This window comes from Ranitomeya variabilis, chromosome 2 (genome assembly GCF_051348905.1).
Source record: "Ranitomeya variabilis isolate aRanVar5 chromosome 2, aRanVar5.hap1, whole genome shotgun sequence".
Classification (NCBI taxonomy): domain Eukaryota; kingdom Metazoa; phylum Chordata; class Amphibia; order Anura; family Dendrobatidae; genus Ranitomeya; species Ranitomeya variabilis.
Genome location: NC_135233.1, coordinates 345,019,216 through 345,038,845, shown reverse-complemented (window position 1 = coordinate 345,038,845; position 19,630 = coordinate 345,019,216). Strand labels below are relative to the sequence as shown.

The window sequence follows — 19,630 nt, the reverse complement described above, 5'->3', positions numbered from 1 at the left end:
TAAACCTGGCAGCAGGTCCGGCCATACACGTAAAATAAGTAGTGGCCTCAGTGCAATCATACATCTGATAGATGGCAGAAGCATTCACACCGTCAATATGCCAGACCAGGGAATGAAAGGGTTATTCCAAGTTATCACCAATCCACAAGATAGAAAATAACTGCCAGATTAGTAAGGGGTCCAACCGCTGGGACCCCCACTGATCGTCAGTACAATACATGGCTATTTGAGTCAGTCCCAACCACATGGACCACCGCTAGTCGCCAGTTTAATATATGGCTATGTGACACAGTCCCAACTACTGAGACCACCACTAATCGCAAGTGCAGTGCATGGCTATGTGAGTCAGTCCAAAACGCTCAGACCACCGCTAGTCTCCAGTTTAATATATGGCTATGTGAGACAGCCCCAACTACTAGGATGACCACTAGTCGCCCGTGCAGTGCATGTGAGTCAGTCCCAATCGCCCAGGTCACCACTAGTTTTCAGTGCAATACAACCGCTCAGACCACCACTAGTCGCCAGTGAGGTGCATGGCTATGCGAGTCAGTCTCAACTGCATGGACTACCACTAGTCGCCAGTGCAATACACGACTATGTATGTCAGCCCCAACCAATCGGATCATCACAAGTCACCAGTGCAATACATGGCTATCGCAGTCAGTCCCAACCATTCGGACCATCACTAGTCACCAGTGCAATACATGGCTATGGCAGTCAGTCCCAACCATTCGGACCCCCACTAGTCACCAGTGCAGTACATGGCTATGTGAGTCAGTCCCAACCATTCGGACCATCACTAGTTACCAGTGCAATACACGACTATGTATGTCAGCCCCAACCAATCGGATCATCACAAGTCACCAGTGCAATACATGGCTATCGCAGTCAGTCTCAACCATTCGGACCCCCACTAGTCACCAGTGCAATACACGACTATGTATGTCAGCCCCAACCAATCGGACCATCACTAGTCACCAGTGCAATACATGGCTATGTGAGTCAGTCCCAACCATTCGGACTATCACTAGTCACCAGTGCAGTACATGGCTATGCGAGTCAGTCCCAACCATTCGGACCATCACTAGTCACCAGTGCAATACATGGCTATGTGAGTCAGTCCCAACCATTCGGACTATCACTAGTCACCAGTGCAGTACATGGCTATGCGAGTCAGTCCCAACCATTCGGACCATCACTAGTCGCCATTGCAATACATGGCTATGGCAGTCAGTCCCAACCATTCGGACCCCCACTAGTCACCAGTGCAATACATGGCTATGTGAGTCAGTCCCAACCATTCGGACCCCCACTAGTCACCAGTGCAGTGCATGGCTATATGAGTCAGTCCCAACCATTCAGACCCCCTACTAGTCACCAGTGCAATACATGGCTATATGAGTCAGTCCCAACCATTTGGACCCCCACTAGTCACCAGTGCAGTGCATGGCTATATGAGTCAGTCCTAACCATTCAGACCCCTACTAGTCACCAGTGCAATACATGGCTATGTGAGTCAGTCCCAACCATTCGGACCCCCACTAGTCACCAGTGCAATACATGGCTATATGAGTCAGTCCCAACCATTCGGACCCCCACTAGTCACCAGTGCAGTGCATGGCTATGTGAGTCAGTCCAACAGACCCTGAAGAGTTCGCCAGTCAATCATGCGCTCTGCTGCTCCATTCAAATGGGGTGCACAGGATATCCATTCTGGAGAAGGATCCCCAGTGATCTGGCAGTTATCACCTTTCTTGTGCCTGGGTGATACCTTGTTGGCATGTATGTATGTGGCCATATACAGTGTCTGCATCACCTGTAACATCAATGATTTCCTCTTCTTCCTCCCTTTCCTTCAAGGGCTCCTCTATTTCTTCAATACTTGGAGTGTTACTGTTAGCGTCTCCTGTGAATATACAGTTTAGTGCTGAACATGCCAGTTACACACAACGTATTTTTAAATCTGAATTTTTTCTGATTTCCCTTTTTTCCATTTCAAAGTTTTATTATACAACAAAGAAAAATGGAAATACATCATTTTGAGAAAAAACTGGTGGTAAGACACGCAAGCACAATTTTGACTTTTTACATATCTTGCCTTGAAGTTGTCACTTGGGGAAAAAAATGAGGATTCCAAGCAGCAGTTAAAAATAGGATTGACGTGTTGTCCGGTCACAAGATACTGATAACTTACTCTCAAGATCGGTCATCAATATCTGATTGGTGGGGCTTCAAGACCCCGCATCACCACCGATCAGCTGCGAAATGTACACATTGAGCAGAGCCGCACTGTGCCGCTCCATTCATCCATCCATCCATGCCGCTGCTTAGTACTGCAGATCAACGGTATAAGTACAGACTACTGTACAAGCTGTTCTGCAGCAGCTGCTACACAGTGAATGGAGCAGCACGGATTAATGTTTACATCTCGCTGCTGTTGTAGTTAATGAAAGCTGATCTGTGGGGGTGCGGCAGTCAGAACCCTACTATACTGGTACTGATGACTGATCCTACATATCGTTAATATCTTGAGACCGGACAATGAAACAAGCCTTGTCAGAATCATGTTCTCGTTCATGTCATGTGTTAGGAATTTTATTCTGTAAGACATGTTGTAATATCCCGCTACTCACCAGTAACAATCTCAGCAGAAAGCTCTGGAGGCTCAGTGTCCTCAGTACTTCCTTCATCCTCTGCTCCATTCTCAATTGATGCAGAGTCCAAATCCTCTTCCTGCAAATCTGCAAACAGAAACAGAGAAGCCAAAGGCCACAGAATTCGTCAATTCGGGATTTTTTTTTTTAGAATATGTAAAGTGAAAGCTTGAGAAGGATGTCTGATTTGTCATTACTAGTGATGAGTGAACGTGCTCGGATAAGGCGTTATCTGAGCATGCTCAGGTGCTAACCGAGCGTCTTCAGCGTGCTCGAATAATATGTTTGAGTCCCCGCAACTGTTTGACAGCTGCAACACATGCAAGGATTGCCTGTTGTTAGACAATCCCTGCATGTGTTGCACCTGTTGAACAGCCGCGAGATATGCAGCCGCGGGGACTCAAACATATCATTTGAACACGCCAAAGACACTCGGTCAGCACCCGAGCATGCTGGGATAACACCTTATCCTAGAACATTTGCTCATTACTGTTGTTACCTATGGAATCAATTTAACCTTCCTCGTCTTTATAAAAAAGGAGCACAATTTTACAAACCCTGCTACAAGTTTCTCTGTCGGGGGCACACCAATCCAACATGGTCACAGGAAGAGTTTTTATAGACATTGTGACCAAAATTCAGCTACCTGGTTATGGTGCCATAAAGGAAACCTATTCTGCATAACAATCTGATGCGGCCATCACCATACAGTGCCTCTCCAGCTGCTATGGAACCACAATTCCTAGGATGCCCTCACGGCCATGTGCTGCTGTAATGAACTTGTAAGGATGAATTACCTGAGCCCACATTTGATGGCGCTCTTGAGGCACTGATGGACTGCTGGTTTTTGTTCATCACATCCTCATACAGGTCCTGGTGTTCTTCAATATAGTCCCATTCTTCCATCGAGAAATAGATTGAGACGTCTCCACATTTTATCGGTACCTTCAATAGCATGACGAAAAATAAAAATAAAGTGGTATTCCAAGTAATGGAAAGGATTAAAGGGCTTCGCTCTCCCTTTCTTTTGAGGAGCACTCGGCTCCCCAGCCTCATGATTGACAGTCAGGACCACTGACACCATTTTGAGCCCTTTGATGCTCTTATTTTAGGCAGCTTAGGAGAAACAAAGGGACACTGAAGCCGGTGGGGATAAGGAGTTAACAGCGCGCTCTGGTGATCCCAGATAGCTTCAGTGCAGCGCTTACAAGTTTAACAGACAAGAGCTTGTAAGCGGTGAGCATGCTCGGCCACTGCTGCCATGCTAAAGCGGTGGCCAGTAAACTAAAAGTATAATTATCAGGGGATTGGTGCATAATTCTAATAAGTAAATTGGAAAGGTGAATATTTTTACAAGTACATGTTTAATAGCTTTTATCTAGGATTTGAAATAATTGCTTAAAAAAATGTGGGTCCTGGTTCTGGGGACCCACCCCCATCTTTTGTGAGAAACACTGCTGATGCAGACCAGCCACTCACCCCACAAAGAGGTGAGGGTCCTAGAAAGCTGGCATTTTATAGGTCACATAAACAGATTATTTTATCGTCTGAATACTAAGTTGGAAAATGCACTGCACATTACACCCGCAGCCCGGGGATGATGAGAGTTTCCAAAATCTTATCCAGATATAGCAGAAAATAAAAATTCAGCAGAAATTGCACAGTGATGCAGATTGAAATGCAAAAAAAAAAAAAAAAAAAAAAAATGTGCTGCTAATTTGCAGCATTTCCACTAAAGACGTTCTGCAGTGGCTATGTCCAATGGAAGCAGATAATTAGCAAGTATGGAACGCCGACCAGTTACATGTTACACTGACGGTCACCAGCACAACTCACCTGTCCGCTCAGCCGGTCTGCTGTGCCGTGCGGGGAATTCTTCTTCATCACCACATATTCCTACGTGTATGAGGAGATGTTACATGTTAAATGGAGAGTAGTGAGATCATCTGATTTGTACAAAGTGATAGGACGAGAAGCTGCAACTTCTTAAAGGGGGAGTCTGGGGTGTAACATGAATACCGGAAATGTCTATTGTAAAGGGCTTCATGGCCAGTGACCGCAGGGGTGAAGGGATGTGTTGGGGGCAACATGTAGGCGACTAGTGGTCAGGGCGTCTACGAGGAGTCCATGTATGATGGAAGAATGGGCGTCACTAAAGGGGGGTAGAGAAGGGCAGGGAAGGGTGTCGAGATCTGTGGGGGGGATGTAAATGGAAAATTTAGTTAGTGGGGATAGAAAGTTGAAACTGGAAATTATACATCGTGTGCACATAGAAAAAAATATTGTGTTTATAGGGACGTTTATAAGAACATTACATACATTTTGGGTCTTGGCCAAGCCCTTTAAGGCTGAGTTCAAACTAGGTGTTTTTTGCAGCATTTTTTATGCAGCATTTTCAGCTACTTTTTACAGTATCAGCAAAGTCTATGAGATTTCAGAAATCTTATGCACACACATTGTTTTTTTTTGTCATCAGGAGTTTGTGCTTTGCATGTTTTTTTGCACAATGGAGCATGTCACTTCTCTCAGTGTTTTTCACCCATTGAAATGAAAGGGTGGTGAAAAAACGCTGAAAAAGACGCAGGCATCAGGTTTTGCTTCGGTTTTTTTGTGCCAAGCCTTGATTCTATAGAATAGGACTTTTTCTTTCCAACACTAAACTTTGAGCATGCACAAAAGACAAATCTAGAATGCCCAAATCGCAGCAAAACACGCAAGAAAAAAAACAATGGAAACATGATTATTTTCTGCAGCTTCTTTCCTGCCAAGAGATCAGGTTTTGCTGCAGAAAAAAACATTGAAAAAACGCTAGTGTGAACTTACCCTAAGAGAAATCCGTTTTCCTTTTTGTCCAAGCGACCCAGAACAGAACAGGGGGTTTCGTTTGTCAAAATTGTTAGATGGAATTTACAAAGCAGTTTGCGCAGAATACATGATATATTTTGCCCCCCTGTGTCAGAAGTTCTACTTGTCACTCTCTAAATCTTACTGGATACCCTACAGAATACAGAGAATCAGGTTCTATCACACCTTATGGGTGCCACCACCTTCTGTTGTAGCCCTGCTACACCCCCACATCCATCGATTCCAGGCAGAATCCACAAGACAAAAACTCTTCCAATTCTCCTCCAAATTTCAAAACTTTTTTAGAAAAAAACTTTTTGAGTTGCTGCTCCGAAAACTCAAACACTCTGTGTGCACACAGCCTTACATTGCAAAAGTATTTTTTTCCGCTGATACCAATTATCTGCACTTGGAAATGTGTGATAAATCCCATTACCCATCAGGTTATGGGATGTTCCATGTCCGCTGCTGCCTATATGGATAGGAGCTCCGCCACTCACCTCCCCGGTCAGCAGGTAGATGATCCCCAGGGCGTGATTCAGGATCTTCTCCGTCAGCTGCTTCTTATCCATTTTCAATCAAAAGATAGAAGAGACTGGGAATAATAAGACAAGTGATGAGACCTTACAAGCGTTCAATGTACTAGAGAACAGGAAAAAAATAAATTCAAAATAAAATAGTTAAAAACTAAAACTTTTTTTTTTCGGTTTTGTTTTTACTGAGTTTATTGTACGGTAATTACCTGCTAGCAAGGTCAGCGTGATTACAGCGCTGCCAAAAGTTAAAATAAAAATAGTTCAGAATTGTATTAAAATAATAAATAAAATAAAAATTACGACAATCAAATTTTAAGGTTGTAATTGTAACTAGTGATGAGCGAGAGTGCTCGGGTGTTATCCCAGTGTCTTCAATGTGCTTGAGTAATGTTTTCGAGTCCCTACAGCTCCATGTCTTGGGGCTGTTGGGGTATGTGTCCACGTTCAGGATTGCATCAGGATTTGGTCAGGATTTTTCATCAGTATTTGTAAGCCAAAACCAGGAGTGGGTGATAAATGCAGAAGTGGTGCATATGTTTCTATTATACTTTTTCCTCTAATTGTTCCACTCCTGGTTTTGGCTTACACATACTGATGGAAAATCCTGACCAAATCCTGATGCAATCCTGAACGTGGACACATACCCTTAAGGTACCTTCACACTAAGCGACGCTGCAGCGATACAGATAACGATGCCGATCGCTGCAGCGTCGCTGTTTAGTCGTTGTGTGGTCGCTGGAGAGCTGTCACACAGACGGCTCTCCAGCGACCAACGATGCCGAAGTCCCCTGGTAACCAGGGTAAACATCGGGTTACTAAGCACAGGGCCGCGCTTAGTAACCCGATGTTTACCCTGGTTACCATTGTAAAAGTAAAAAAAAAAAACACATACTCACATTCCGGTGCCCGGCGTCCGCTTCCCTGCACTCCTCCTGCATCCTGTGTCAGCGCCGAACATCTCCGGCATCTCCCACAGAGCAGAGCGGTGACGTCACCGCTCTGCTTTACGGCCGGCACTTACACAGGATGCAGGAGGAGTGCAGGGAAGCGGACGCCGGGCACCGGAATGTGAGTATGTGGTTTTTTATTTGTACTTTTACAATGGTAACCAGGGTAAACATCGGGTTACTAAGCGCGGCCCTGCGCTTAGTAACCCGATGTTTACCCTGGTTACCAGTGAAGACATCGCTGGATTGGTGTCACACACACCGATCCAGCGATGTCAGCGGGAGATCCAGCGACGAAATCCTGATCGCTGCTGCGTGTCAAACACAACGATATCGCTATCCAGGACGCTGCAACGTCACGGATCGCTAGCGATATCGTTTAGTGTGAAGGTACCTTTAGACAGACAACGCATGCAGGGATTAGCTGTTTGTTAGACAGTCCCCAGATGCATTGCAGCTGCCTAACAGCCGCAAGATAAGCAGCTGCGGGGACTCGGCATAATATTCCAGCACGCCTGAGATACTCTGATAACATGATATACGAGCGCTCGCTCATCACTAGTTGTAACTAATGTTTATGGTTGAGGCTTATTTTTTGACTGCTGAACCGACCTTTTTATCAATACCATTTTGCAGTAGATAATATTTTCATTGCTTTTTAGAGTGGTTTTTTTTTGGCTAAAATAATTGTATATTTTGATAAATTGGACTTTTACAGAAGTGTCAACACCAAATATATATATATTACATATATTATATACGGTATATATTAAATACATACATACGGTATATATATATATACATAGATATTATTTCTTTTTAATGGGAGAAGTGAAGTGAATTACACTTTTATATTATAACTTTTTTTTGTAACTTTATTTATTAGTCCCCCACTTGATTGCTTCTACTGCCATATATACGATAGCTAAATCGCAGTTTTTCTATGAAGCTCATAGAAGGATCAACATAGCAGATCTCCAGCTGCAACGACACCACATCGGAGTCTCGGGTTGGGTGATAGGTGCATGCGCACATTGGAAGCTTAGCCATTTAAGTGCAGCGGACATGCCACTGAGGTGGGTCCAGAGACCCTCAATCGATGGAGACATCATGTAATGGGTCGGAGAAACGTGGAAATCTGGAACAGTGGCCAAACCGACGGGAAGAACGGACACAAGGAACGAAAACATGGATGAAATACCACCCAGCACATTGATGAAAAAAATGGATAATAAATCTGCTCCTGGCCCCTTTATCTCACTTTGCCCCATTTATTTATTGAGAAAATTGGTGACACTTGGACAAAAATAGAAATAAAATCTGCAAAAACTGAAGGGTAGATTCCGAAATCCACCCCAAGAAGTCTTCCATTAAGCAGAAAACTCCGATCTCCGGCTCACAGAAACCTTCTATTAATTATAGCCCTTAAGTACTCTGTGCTGCTGTGGGAACGGCCACGGTGCACAGCGGGGTACGTCTACAAGGTGGGACACATTATGGACCCCATTGAGAGTACGTATCCTATGAACGGGCCGCCATAAAGACCCCAACACCTGCAAACAATATAAAACACTCATGTTATACTTCTATTTCCTAATATCACACCCCACTGGGACAATGACTCCAAGTGTTAGCACAGGTGCAGTGCTGCTACTCCCCTCCCCACAGCCTCCAGTGACAGGGCATGCTGGCACCCATAGTTCCACAGCAGTTCCTGGGACTACCTTCACTGACACAGTGTAACAGCACAGCACCCATACACAGATGTGACAGACTCGTACAGAGCTGCTCATACATACCTTCCAGGACTCACTCACGTTGTGTTCGGAGGAAGTGAAGTTTTGGCGGAGAGTTGTGCAAGCTGCAAGGTAGGGGACAAGTGTGTGGCGACTCGGCGAGCTTTACCAAGTGCATTCTGGGATATGTAGTTTGCGAGAACTTAACTTTTTAGGGATTTGCATAAAGTTTCACTACAATTCCCAGAGTGCAATTCGATGAGGCCGCATGAGTGGAGGCAGCCAATCAGGGAAGAGCGGTGCACAGTTCGGTATGAGGGGCTGGAGGAGCTATTGTATGTACTCAGCAGTTACCTATAGCAACCAACTAGGGACTCAGCAGTTACCTATAGCAACCAACCAGGGACTCAGCGGTTACCTATATCAACCAACCAGGGACTCAGCGGTTACCTATAGCAACCAACCAGGGACTCAGCAATTACTTATATAAATCGGGGACTCAGCGGTTACCTATAGCAACCAACTAGGGACTCAGCAGTTACCTATAGCAACCAACCAGGGACTCAGCGGTTACCTATAGCAACCAACCAGGGACTCAGCGGTTACCTATAGCAACCAACCAGGGACTCAGCAATTACTTATATAAATCGGGGACTCAGCGGTTACCTATAGCAACCAACCAAGGACTCAGCAGCTACCTAAATAAACCAGGGACTCAGCAGTTACTATTACAACCAACCAGGGACTCAGCGGTTACCTATAGCAACCAACCAGGGACTCAGTGGTTACCTATAGCAACTAACCAGGGACTCAGCAGTTACCTATAGCAACGAACCAGGGCTCAGCAGTTACCTATAGCAACCAACCAGGGCTCAGCAGTTACCTATAGCAACCAACCAGGGAGTCAGCAGTTACCTATAGCAACCAACCAGGGACTCAGCAGTTACCTATAGCAACCAACCAGGGACTCAGTGGTTACCTATAGCAACCAACCAGGGACTCAGTGGTTACCTATAGCAACCAACCAGGGCTCAGCAGTTACCTATAGCAACCAACCAGGGACTCAGTGGTTACCTATAGCAACCAACCAGGGACTCAGTGGTTACCTATAGCAACCAACCAGGGCTCAGCAGTTACCTATAGCAACCAACCAGGGACTCAGTGGTTACCTATAGCAACCAACCAGGGACTCAGCGGTTACCTATAGCAACCAACCAGGGACTCAGTGGTTACCTATAGCAACCAACCAGGGACTCAGCGGTTACCTATAGCAACCAACCAGGGACTCAGCAGTTACCTATAGCAACCAACCAGGGACTCAGCAGTTACCTATAGCAACCAACCAGGGACTCAGTGGTTACCTATAGCAACCAACCAGGGACTCAGCGGTTACCTATAGCAACCAACCAGGGACTCAGCAGTTACCTATAGCAACCAACCAGGGACTCAGTGGTTACCTATAGCAACCAACCAGGGACTCAGCAGTTACCTATAGCAACCAACTAGATCTGACAGCTTCACTATCATTTACACTTGTGGAAATCTTCACAGTCTGAGGCTATGTGCACACGTTGCGGATTAGGCTTAGGAATTTCTGGTGCGGATTCTGCATCTCTTGGCAGAAAACGCAGCTGCGGATTTGTCGCATTTTTTGTACGGATCCGCAGCGTATGTGCTGCGGATTTTTTGCGTATTTACTGCGTTTTTTACCCCTGCGGATTTCTATAATGGAATGGGTACAAAAACGCTGCAGATCCGCAAAAAAAGAAGTGACATGCTACTTCTTTTAATCTGCAGCGTTTCCGCAGCGGATTTTCCGCACCATCTGCACAGCGGTTTTCTCTCTCATTGATTTACATTGTACTGTAAATCACTTGCGGATCTGCAGCGTTTCTGCACCGTAAAAAAAAAATCCGCAACGTGTGCACATACCCCAAAAGAGTAAAATGTGTTTTATAATTTTATTCTATAAATCAATAATACACATGAAAATAAGAAGCGCAATCTATCTTATCAGAGAAATCTGCCTCTTTCTCCTCCTGGACTGATTTTTTATTCTCCGTTCTGAGGTTAGGCACACGGTCAGTATTTTACATCTGTAATAACTACCGGTAAGCCAAAACCAGGAGAGGAACAATCAGAGAAGTACGGTATAATAGGAACACGTCACCACTTCTGTATTTATCACCCACCCTTGGTTTTGGCTTATTATTATTATTTATTTATATAGCACCATTGATTCCATGGTGCTGTACATGAGACGGGGTTACATCAAAATACAAATATCACTTACAGTAAAGAAACAAACAATGACAGACTGGTACAGAAGGGCGAGGACCCTGCCCTGGCTTATAAATACTGATGTAAAATACTGAACAAATACTGAGCATGTGAATGACGTCTTTAAAATCTGTATTCAGTGAAGAGGGGAGAGAGGACGAGAAGAACCAGAGGCAAAGCTCCTCTACCCTCCTCCCTTTTACATAGAATTTTATAAAAATCAACAATCTCTTTTCACTATTTTAGGCTAGTTTCACATTTGCGTCTAAATCCGCAGCGTTTAAAACGCATCCGCAAGTGGTGTAAAAAACGGCTTTTTTTTACGCATGCGGTTAAAAGAACGCCGCGTTTGTACGCGTTTACATGCGTTTTTTCGTGCGTTCGCGTTTTTGGTGCGCATGATGAGAAATTTCACAAGAGAAAAATCAAGATAACCAGACACCGCCAATGGGACTACAGAGGGCGTGTATTATGGGATCTCTATATATAGACCCTAGGGCTACTGAAATATTAACAGTTTGCTACTGTATCCTGTGTCATGATGGATCTTCGCATGGAGAGCTTTTATTTCAACCTGGATTTCAGCTTCAAACTGTTTCTTGCCTGTGCTTTCGCTTGGGAGCAAGACAGAAATCGCCAAAGATGGAGAAGGAGACAACGTAGGCGTTTTTGGAGGCACCCCATTATCAAACTACGTGAGAGCCGTGGAGCCTATCACACACTCTATGCCGAGCTTAATGCCAACCTGGAGAAATTCCATGAATATACAAGGATGTCGCAAGACTCATTCCGGGATTTGCTTGCTCGTGTCCAAGGAGCCATACGGAGACAGGACACCAAGCTCCGTAGAGCGATTCCACCCGAGGAACGTCTGCTGGTTACATTAAGGTACGTTACAAATCTAAACCAATGACAGTCCAAATTTAGTGTTTTCTGACATGTATTTTTGGGGTATTTTCCTTTCTTTCTTTAGCGTAACCACACCATAAAAAGAATATATTGTAATGTTTTTTGTGTTTGTTTTTCTTCCAGATTTCTGGCCACCGGAGAGAGTTTATCATCCCTCCACTTCCAATACCGGCTTGGAATATCCACCCTGTCCGGAATAGTTGTGGACACCTGTCGGGCTTTGTGGAATGTACTCCGGGATGAGTTTATACCCCTACCCACCTTGGACATGTGGCTAGAAATTGCAGAGAAATTCTGGAGTGTGTGTGATTTCCCCAACTGTTTAGGAGCGGTGGATGGAAAGCACATCCGCATTATCAAACCTGCCAGGACAGGATCGGAGTACTTCAATTACAAAAAATATTTTTCTGTTGTGCTCATGGCAATAGCCAATGCTGACTGTCGCTTCATCGCCGTGGACATTGGAGCTTTTGGCCGTGGCAACGATTCCCAGACTTTCAAGAACTCGGATATGGGCCGCCGTGTGTATGGCAAAAATTTCAATTTTCCCCCGCCACAACCTCTCCCCAACTCAAGGTCCACCGATGCCATTTGTTATGGTTGGGGATGAGGCCTTTCAGATGTGTGAAAACCTACTGAAGCCCTATTCCAGTCGGGACTTGAACCACACTAGAAGGATCTTTAACTACAGACTGACCAGGGCACGAAGAACTGTAGAGTGTACCTTTGGCATTCTGGTCGCTAAATGGCGCATTCTTGCATCAGCCATAAATCTAAAAGTGGAAACAGTCGACGAGGTGGTCAAAGCCTGTGTGGTTCTACACAATTATATAATGGTTAAGGGGCAACCCAACATTGAACTGGATGAGCCAGTTTCACACCCACTGCCCGATTTCCAGCATCACCCGCTGCGGTCAACTGCAGCAGTTGGTCACATGCGGGACCAATTTGCGGCCTTTTTTGATTCAGATATTGGACGTGTGTCATGGCAGGACAACGTTGTGTAAATGTCCTGTTTTAATTACATCTGTACCAGTAATTTTCTACAATGATAATATTTCTCATTAATAAACTTTAGTTTTGGTTGTGTTGACCGTGTCTCCTATGAATTTTCCTCTACAAACCAAGGCTGTCCTACACTTGCAATATTTGAGCAGTATTTAATATCAGTTTTTGTAATCCAAAACCAGGAGTGGGTGATAAAAGCCGGGAGATAAGTGGGAGATAAAAGCTCCTTAATATCATAATTTACCTCTAATTGTTCCACTCCTTGTTTTGGCTTACAAATACTGATATACAACACTGGGCACATACTGCTAGTGTTATGGCAGCCATGTTGCTTTATTGGTAAGCTTGTTGACGTCATTGCGTCATGATTCTCTTCTCCTGTATCCATTGGACACAAACTGAAGAGACAATGACTGTCACACTATCTATACTCATCAAGTCAGGTGTCAGAAATAATGAATTCATGATAAACATACAGTTAGGTCCATATATATTTGGACAGAGACAACATTTTTCTCATTTTGGTTATAGACATTACCACAATTAATTTTAAACAAAACAATTCAGATGCAGTTGAAGTTCAGACTTTTAGCTTTCATTTGAGGGTATCCATATTAAAATTGGATGAAGAGTTTAGGAGTTTCAGCTCCTTAACCAGTGCCACCCTGTTTTTAAAGGGACCAAAAGTAATTGGACAATTGACTCCAAGGCTATTTCATGGACAGGTGTGGGCAATCCCTTCGTTATGCCATTCTAAATTAAGCAGATTAAAGGCCTGGAGTTGATTTGAGGTGTGGTGCTTGCATTTGGAAGGTTTTCCTATGAAGTAAACATGCGGTCAAAAGCGCTCTCCATGCAGGTGAAACAAGCCATTCTTAAGCTCTGAAAACAGAAAAAACCCATCCGAGAAATTGCTACAATATTAGGAGTGGCAAAATGTACAGTTTGGTACATCCTGAGAAAGAAAGAAAGCACTGGTGAACTCATCAATGCAAAAAGACCTGGGCGCCCACGGAAGACAACAGTGGTGGATGGTCGCAGAATAATCTCCATGGTGAAGAGAAACCCCTTCACAACCGCCAACCAAGAGACCAACACTCTCCCGGAGGTAGGAGTATCAATATCCAAATCTACCATAAAGAGAAGACTGCATGAAAGTAACTACAGAGGGTTCACTGCACGGTGCAAGCCACTCATAAGTGTCAAGAATAAAAAGGCTAGACTGGACTTTGCTATAAAACATCTAAAAAAGCCAGCACAGTTCTGGAAGAACATTCTATGGACAGATGAAACCAAGATCAACCTCTACCAGAATGATGGAAAGAGAAAAGTATGGCAAAGGCGTGGTACAGCTCATGATCCAAAGCATACCACATCATCTGTAAAACACGGCGGAGGCAGTGTGATGGCTTGGGCATGCATGGCTGCCAGTGGCACTGGGTCACTAGTGTTTATTGATGATGTGACACAGGACAGAAGCAGCCGAATGAATTCTGAGGTATTCAGAGCCATACTGTGTGCTCAGATCCAGCCAAATGCAGCCAAACTGATTGGTCGTCGTTTCATACTACAGATGGACAATGACCCAAAACATAAAGCCAAAGCAACCCAGGAGTTTATTAAAGGAAAGAAGTGGAATATTATTGAATGGCCAAGTCAGTCACCTGATCTCAACCCAATTGAGCATGCATTTCACTTGTTAAAGACTAAACTTCAGACAGAAAGGCCCACAAACAAACAGCAACTGAAAACCACCGCAGTGAAGGCCTGACAGAGCATCAAAAAGGAGGAAACACAGAGCCTGGTGATGTCCATGAGTTCAAGACTTCAGGCAGTCATTGCCAACAAAGGGTTTTCAGCCAAGTATTAAAAATGAACATTTTATTTAAAATTATTGAATCTGTTCAATTACTTTTGGTCCCTTTAAAAACAGGGTGGCACATGTTAAGGAGCTGAAACTCCTAAACCCTTCATCCAATTTTAATGTGGACACGCTCAAATGAAAGCTGAAAGTCTGAACTTCAACTGCATCTGAATCGTTTTGTTTAAAATTCATTGTGGTAATGTCTATAACCAAAATGAGAAAAATGTTGTCTCTGTCCAAATATATATGGACCTAACTGTATACAGGCTCATGAATTCACTATTTCTGACACCTGTGCAGGTGAGCATAGATATGCAGTGTGTGACCACCATTGTCCCCTCAATTTGTGTGTAATAGATTATGTATAAGGGCTTGTTTCCACTTGCGAGAAACACGTCCGTGTCTCGCATGTGGAAACCAAGCTCTGGCGCCGGCACTCCAGAGCGGAGCGTGCGGCCGCATAGGAACACATGGAGCTGCACAGCTCCGCTCCCAAGTGCCGGCGCCAGAGCTTGGTTTCCACATGCGAGACACGGACGTGTTTCTCGCAAGTGGAAACAAGCCCTAGAGAAGAGAAAATGGTGGTTATACAAGGCAGTTCTCTACTCAACAGGTCAGGTGTCATAACTAATGAGTTTTTTGACACCTGACCTGTTCAGTAGAGGTCTGTACTGTATTTCCACCATTTTCTCTTCAGACTGGCACACTAAGCACAGACGCACAGACAAAAAGAGATTATAGAGATACATGTAATATTTTTTGGCCCACCTCATATCTGTATACTAAAGACACACAAAGCTGCAGTCTTTTTATTTTTAACTACTGGAGATATGATGTGGGCCAAAAAAAATAGTGTGTGGCGAAGTTTCTTGGCGCACGGTGTGTGTTGCCGGCGGCGGAAGACACAATAAACCAAACATAATTGTGGCAAATCAAACTTTTTTTATTTTGTAAACAACTCAAAAATGTATTTACTGCGCCAGCTTAGGGTAGAGTGATGTAAACGGGGGGTGTGAAGAACTGAGGCCTGGCTAACCGTGGAAGACGCAGAGGTGGCAGGAGAAGGGGCAATGAAACTAGAAGGGTCTGGAAGTTCGTGGATGGGGCTTCACACATGAGAGGCTTGAGACGCACTGGAAGGGTGAGACAAACCTGACATTACAGACACATTGGGAGGTGAAGGGGGAGGAATGCTAAGAGTCCTCTGTTTTTTTTTTTTCTGTTTTTTTTTTTTTGTTTGCCTGGTTGTGGGAGGTCTTGGTGGGCTCATATGGCGTGGCGTGGTGGCGGGTGACCTGTCAGGGTCCGGCTGCACTGTGTCAGAGTCCATAGTGTTCGTAGATCGTGCAGCCATGCCAGAGTCCATAGTGCTCGTAGAGCGTGCAGCCATGCCAGAGTCCATAGTGCTCGTAGAGCGTGCAGCCATGCCAGAGTCCATAATGCTTGTAGAGCGTGCAGCCATGCCAGAGTCCATAGCGCTTGTAGAGCGGAAGGCCATGCCAGGGTCCATAGTGCTCGTAGAGCGTGCAGCCATGCCAGAGTCCATAGTGCTCGTAGAGCGTGCAGCCATGCCAGAGTCCATAATGCTTGTAGAGCGTGCAGCCATGCCAGAGTCCATAGCGCTTGTAGAGTGGAAGGCCATGCCAGGGTCCTGCTGCATCGTGGAGGTGGTGGCACAGAAGGCCATGCCAGGGTCCTGCTGCATCGTGGTGGTGGCGGTACGGAAGGCCATGCCAGGGTCCTGCTGCATCGTGGAGGTGGCGGTACGGAAGGCCATGCCAGGGTCCTGCTGCATCGTTGTGGTGGCGGTACGGAAGGCCATGCCAGGGTCCTGCTGCATTGTTGAGGTGGCGGTATGGAAGGCCATGCCAGGGTCCTGCTGCATCGTGGTGTCAGTGGAGGAGGTCCAAGCAGGAGCAGCGGATGTCATGGTGGTGGCGGTGGGATGTCCAACTGCACTCGGCATGGTGGTGGTGCTGTAGTGGTGTCCGGCTGTGGAAGGAATTGAGGTGGCCGCGCAGTGGGATGCAGCAGAGGTCGACATTGTGGTCAAGCGTGACAGTGAAGGCACAGGTGGATATGCCCCCACTGTCTGCTGGAAATACCGACTCTGCTGCATAGCCTGCACGTAAGCAGCATAGCAGGCCTGCATGACACTCAGCTGGAGATCAGGAGTAAGGTGTTCCGACATGCCCTGCTCAATTTGGTTAAAAAAATGATGTGCTGGCCTCTGGAGGTCGGCTTTCACTTGACCAAGGCTTTTGCTGACCTCCTGGATACGTGCATTCAAGAGGCTATGTGAAACATCCATTCGGTCACCCAAAGCCTTGATTGCTTCGTGTAAAACCGAGCTCAAGTGCAAAAACTCGGGCATGAGTGACCTGTCCGAAGCCCTCTGCCGCTGCTGGGAGGAGCCCAAAAAAAAGGGGCAGTGGAAGAGGACTGCGAAAGGGGATGACCTGCTGGACCAGCTCCCTGGTCTCCAGTTAGTGTGGAAGGCCCACTTGCTGCTGCGCTGCTGGATGGCTGGGACAGGTCCATGGCTGTCGGATGAAGGACCGCTCCAGAACCTGGGCCAACAGTAGTGCTGTATGTGCTGTGAAAAAAGGAAAAAGAAAATTACTATCAAAAATTTAACAGACGCAAAATCCTGTGGAATGTAAAAATACAGATTATGGCAATACAATACAACCTAATGCACGTGATAAATACTTACGTTCTCTGGGCAAGGACCGGTTTTAAAAATGCCAGAACTCGATGGTATTTGTACTTTCTGATCCTTGCTCCTGAACCACTGGGAACACGGCTCTCTTGACGCAGGTCCTTGTTGAAGCGGTCCTTCATCGAACACCAACGTGTTTTGACTTTGGATACTGTTAAAAAAAAATTGTGGTCAGAAAAAGTACTTTTGGCCGTGCTCACACAACTGTGTGTGATGAGAGAAACTCCAGAGAGTTTCTTTCATCACACACAGTCGAGTGACCACGGCCAAGGTCTCTGCTGCTTCACACTGCAGTGCAATACTTACCAAATGCATTTCGGACCCATGTCGGGGCGTTGTCCCAGCCATCCCACATCGCTTGGGCCACCTCATTCCATAACCGCCGGATCGTCACGTTGTTTGAGTGCAGTGGATCCTGGGTGTCCCACAACGGGACTCTCTCCTGGGCCAGGGGGATGAGGAGGTCATTCTCGATAAGATCATCCTCCCGTTGTGAAACTTAAAAATTAAAGAAAGTCATTACAGTTTGCTCAATTAACAGAAGGAAAAGAAAGAAAAAAGATGCTGAGAAATGGCATGAATAGGAAAGTCAACATACAAAAGGATTCCAGAAGAAAAAAGTAAATAAATAAGAATGGAAAGAAAGGAAGATTCAAGAATATTACACGAGGACAGTCAGCCTTGTATATGTACCCGCTGTCGTCTTTCCACCGGACCTTGACTCCGCTGCTCCTGCCCTGTCTCTGCCGCAGTAGAAGAGCTCTAAAAAAAAGAAAAATTTAAATTGTCACATGTGTCGATGTGACAGTGAATACTTACCAATCTGACGAGGCAAGTACTCACCTCACTGACATGCTCCACTTCCGACTGTCCTGGCCGAAACTCCTCACCAGATGAAGAATCCGAAGAAGACATTCTGATGCATGTAGAAAGAAAGAAATGGCAGAAATTAGGACATGTAGAGACAGAAAATAGAAAATAAAGGCATTGGCTAGGAAATACTCACATTGTTCTGAGGCTTGCTTGCTCCAAGGTGCTGTTGTCCATCTGCTCAGCTTGGCTGTCCGCCGTGGGCCATCTGCTCTGCTTGGCTGTCCGCTGTGGGCCGTCTGCTCTGCTTGGCTGTCCGCTGTGGGCCATCTGTTCTGCTTGGCTGTCCACTGTGGTCCGTCTGCTCTGCTTGGCTGTCTGCAGAGAAGTGACCTGCAACTGTCCACACCCTCCCTTTTATCACCTTGATGGTGGGGGGTGGCTTATCAGTGTCTAGACATGTTTTTCTCAATTGAAACGCATGCGTTCAAAAATGCAACCAAACGCATGTGCTAAAAAAACGCATGCGTTTACATAGACAGCAATGCGTTTTTTGGTCGCAATCCTTGCGCAATCGACCGCATGCGTTTCCTGGCGGCAAATAGACGCCTCTAGAAATTACTACATGTTGCATTTCCGCGCCAAGCCGCAAATGACGAGACGACGCATGCGTCGTCAAACGCGAACAAAAAAAACACATGCGTTTTTAATGTTAAATATAGGAAAACACGACGCATACGTTTATATGCAATACAAACGCTGCGGCAACAAACGCAAATGTGAAACCAGCCTTACCCGTGAATTGAGCATTTTGAAAATGAAAGATCAGTCCAGGTTGAGAAAGATCTTATTGGACAAATTTGATTTTATTACAAAGTTTCTGAATTTCAAGTGTACTATTGCTTTATAAAATAAAAATTAAAACAACGGTTACAGGGGTTGTCCACTACTAGGACCTCCCGCGCCCTGCACTCCCTCCACAATATGTGCCTTTTCCTCCCTTCTATGGGCGCTGCATTCAGGGATCCTCTGTGCACAGATTCAGTAATACATTGTCATCTTGTATCTCGCATGTTCAATATTTGCAGATTGCATGTTCAGATTTTTTTCTTTTTTAACTTTCTTGAGAAGACACAATAACCAACCAAAAGTTGGCAAGCTATCGATGTCTCCTTTGTTATAAAGCATCAAGTCCTAATTTAGGTTATACTTGGACTTACAAACTCAGTTATGCCTTCACATGTTTAGATTCTATCTAATCAATATTTACAAACATTTCTGAAATACACAAATTTGCTTCAACATCCAAGAAGAAGAAAG

The 19,630-nt window shown here is 45.2% G+C and overlaps 1 protein-coding gene across 4 annotated transcripts in view; it reads right to left on the bottom strand.

Annotated features, from left to right (window-relative positions):
• Positions 1–19,630, bottom strand: part of LOC143805788 (uncharacterized) — a 66,659-nt gene that overhangs the window by 2,769 nt on the left and 44,260 nt on the right. For 2 of the 4 annotated variants that reach the window (XM_077285457.1, XM_077285455.1), the window contains exons 2-6: positions 5,999–6,093; positions 4,491–4,550; positions 3,452–3,599; positions 2,634–2,741; positions 1,817–1,906 (exon numbers count right to left, since the gene is read on the bottom strand). In XM_077285457.1, the coding sequence (XP_077141572.1) occupies positions 1,817–1,906; positions 2,634–2,741; positions 3,452–3,599; positions 4,491–4,550; positions 5,999–6,070 (478 nt within the window). In that variant the 5' untranslated portion in view covers positions 6,071–6,093. Of the gene's footprint in view, positions 1–1,816; positions 1,907–2,633; positions 2,742–3,451; positions 3,600–4,490; positions 4,551–5,998; positions 6,094–6,240; positions 6,288–8,780; positions 8,904–19,630 lie in introns of those variants that run through there. The other 2 variants (XM_077285454.1, XM_077285456.1) reach the window with 2 other exon arrangements.